The sequence below is a fragment of the Lolium perenne genome, chromosome 4, assembly GCF_019359855.2.
Source record: "Lolium perenne isolate Kyuss_39 chromosome 4, Kyuss_2.0, whole genome shotgun sequence".
Lineage (NCBI taxonomy): Eukaryota > Viridiplantae > Streptophyta > Magnoliopsida > Poales > Poaceae > Lolium > Lolium perenne.
Window position 1 is genome coordinate 383,425,875 of NC_067247.2, and position 3,157 is coordinate 383,429,031.

Below are 3,157 nucleotides of genomic sequence, written 5' to 3' on the forward strand. Positions count from 1 at the left end.
GAAACATCGGGAAACAAAATCATCGATCATCAGGTAATTACTTTCGATATAAAAAACAGTGCACACTTTGTTATTTGTGGAAATAAACATTAAAATATCTAAACATCTGGAACACCACCTTCCCAAACTCATGCACAATATGAATGTTATGATTTCAGGAATCCAGAGGAATGGGAAGTACCGACGAAGAAACAAGTGTCTCAAAGGAAACAAATCAAAAGGAAGCTTATTCATCATCGCAGAACCACAAAGACAGAGAATCAAACTCGCCCTCGGAGGAACAAGCTTCTAAGCAAGAAACTAAAGAAGAACTGAAGGATGATGATCCAGAAATAAATCCAGATCCTCCAACAAAGATGGAAGAGGAAATAGAAAATATGTTCAGCACAGATGACTACCCAGCAGTTGAAGAGATTATGAGTGCAGCTATACCAAAGGAAGGTGCCCGTTTCAAAACAAGAGACGATGCATTCTATTGATACGCTCTGTATGCAAAAAAGGAAGGATTTGCAGTGAAGAAGTTCAGCAGCAAGAGATCAGGAAAAAACGGAGAAATGTACATGCAAATGTTCGCATGTAACAAAGAAGGATGCACAAACACAGATGCCGAACCATTGTCGCATAGGAGAACAAATGTACTACTGAAGACTGGCTGTAAAGCACACATAATTGTAAGACAATTTGATGGATACTAGTACATCAAGAAGGTTCACTTAGAACACAACCACCCGCTGGAACCAACAGACTATCTAATTAGGTTTGCACACTGTCACAAAAGGATGACTGATCTCGACAGGAGATTAATTCATCTACTACAGATGGGACGTCTGCCACCAAGGAAGATGATGTTAATCTTTCGGTCGATCAGAGGGAAATTCCGTGGAATACCCTTCGATGCTGTTGATCTAAGCAACATAAAGAGTAAACAACAACAAATAGAGAAGGACCATGACATCCAGAAGTGCCTGGAACGCTTCAAGACACTCCAGAAACAAGACACGGCTTCTATCATGACATGGAAATAGACAGCGAAAAAAGAGTTCGCAGCCTGTTTTGGATGGACGCAATGTGCGTAATGAACTACAAGCTGTTCGGTGACTACATATCTTTCGACACAACTTTCAGCACAAATAAGTATGGATTACCATTTGTTCCTATAGTTGGGGTCAATAATCACGGCTCCACAAGATCGTTTGCCGTTGCTCTGAAGGATCAAACAATGTAAATATTTATATGGGTTCTGGAAACATTTGTTCAGGCCATGGGTGGAAAAGAACCAAAGACAATAATAACAGACCAGGACAAAGCAATGAAGAAAGCAATACAAACAGTTCTAAAGTCTACAACCCACAGGAACTGCTACTACCACATCGTGACCAAGATGAGTCGGAAAGAGAGCACCTTCTTTGCAAAAAACTCAGGACTGTCGGAAATGCTAATGTACATTGCGAAGAACGCATTCACACCAGATGAGTTCGAAATGGGATGGAATAAAGTGATAAAGGATTACAATGCTGGCGGAGAAGAACACCTAAGCAAGTTATTCAGGATAAGACACAGGTGGGTACCAGCGTACTTCATGGATAAATTTTACCCATTCTCATCAAGCACAGGAAGGAGCGAGAGCACAAATAACATGTGGAAATGCTATAGCCAGCACACAGACACAATAACAATGTTCCTTGAGCAATATGAGGTCATACAAGACAAGTGCTTATCTGCCCTGGACAAGAAGAAGCTCACATCAACACTGAAAACAGCAAAACTAGTAACAAGACATCCGTTTGAGAAGCAAGCTCTTGAACAATTCACGCATGAAATATTCGAGAAGTTCCAGATCGAGATCACAAACAACACGGCATTCAAGGTAGATGGATCACTTGAACCTGATCGCCACCTGCGGCTGAAAAGAATAGTGAAATTCTACAACCACATGGAATTCAAAAGGGAGTTGTTTGACGTCACATTTGACGATGAAAAAAAGAACTTCATGTGTTCCTGCAAAAAGATGCAGAGGGATGGTATACATTGCTGCCATGTAATAAAAGCAATGGTTCACATGGAGATCAATGATTTGCCAGAGAGTTTTGCGATTAAAAGATGGAGAAAAGACATAGACATGGAACTCGCAACATTAGGAAATGTCGCAGATGCCTCTTGCGGAGACGAAACACTAAAGTTTGCCGGTGTGATGAGCCATATGGCAGAACTTTGCAACAAAGCGTGCCCAAATGACAAAGCATATAATGTCATGATTCAGTGTATGCGTGATATGGAAACAAAAGTGCTGGCAGCAATAAGAGAAGATGAAGGAGCTAAAAAACTACACGATGAAGAAACAGGTAGCAACGAAACATTACGTGACCCACCAATGTCCGACAGAAGAGGAACAAAAAGAGGAGACAGAATGATGCCAGGTTCAGAAAAAAGACAGAAAACAAGACAAATAAAATGCGGACCCTGCAAAAAATCAGGACACAATGAACAGGATGTGAAGCACCGAAAGCACAAATTGCAGCAGAGAGACAAAGACAGCACCAAAGACATGCAAAGAAGCAAAGAAGCAAAGAAAGATCACAGCAGAGATATACAAGCAATACAACACATGATCAATCAAGCAACACACACAGAAATAACGATAGTAACACAACAGAAAGAACAACACAACCAGGAAACACGTACGGTATGTACTACCACAACGGAAGAATAAGATGCAACATGGAATATCTAGTTTTTGGTACAAGAAACATATTAACAAGGTAAGTGTGCCCATGAAGTTACTTTGTCAGTGATGAAAACCTACTGATGCAAATAATCTGCTTTTTTCCGACAAGCTAAACATAAATTTAAAATCTATTTATTTTGCAGAGGTCGACAATGAACAAAGGATATCAAAAGGAGAGCAACAAAAGTAGGAATAAATCAAGGAGGAGGCCACATGAATATTTAGAATATATGATACAGAAAATGGAAATGGATATGTAATGTTCTTATCTACTTATTTTTGTACAATCAAGTTCACTTCATTGACTTCACTGGTGAATAAAGGTTAACCATTAAAAAACAGTACTTACTTTTGAATTCTTCGATCTGTTCGCGTACGAAACTTGCCAAATAATCAGGAGAATCATAAGTGAGCATCATTCCGGTGAAGAAC

The 3,157-nt window shown here is 39.7% G+C and overlaps 1 protein-coding gene across 1 annotated transcript; it reads left to right on the plus strand.

The window, feature by feature from the left end:
• Nucleotides 1-1,261: 1,261 nt before the first annotated feature.
• LOC127348109 (protein FAR-RED IMPAIRED RESPONSE 1-like) lies at nt 1,262-2,915 on the plus strand. The gene is made up of 2 exons (XM_051374207.2): nt 1,262-2,417; nt 2,869-2,915. Exons 1-2 carry the CDS (start codon nt 1,262-1,264, stop codon nt 2,913-2,915), a joined length of 1,203 nt encoding a protein of 400 aa, XP_051230167.2.
• Nucleotides 2,916-3,157: the final 242 nt, after the last annotated feature.

What these genes read in the sequence shown, in the direction of transcription:
- LOC127348109 (XM_051374207.2), top strand. Translation starts at nt 1,262, where the DNA reads ATGGGTGGAAAAGAACCAAAGACAATAATAACAGACCAGGACAAAGCA. An exon ending in AGGAGACAGAATGATGCCAG is followed by an intron (nt 2,418 to 2,868) that starts GTTCAGAAAAAA and finishes TTTATTTTGCAG; the next exon opens with AGGTCGACAATGAACAAAGG.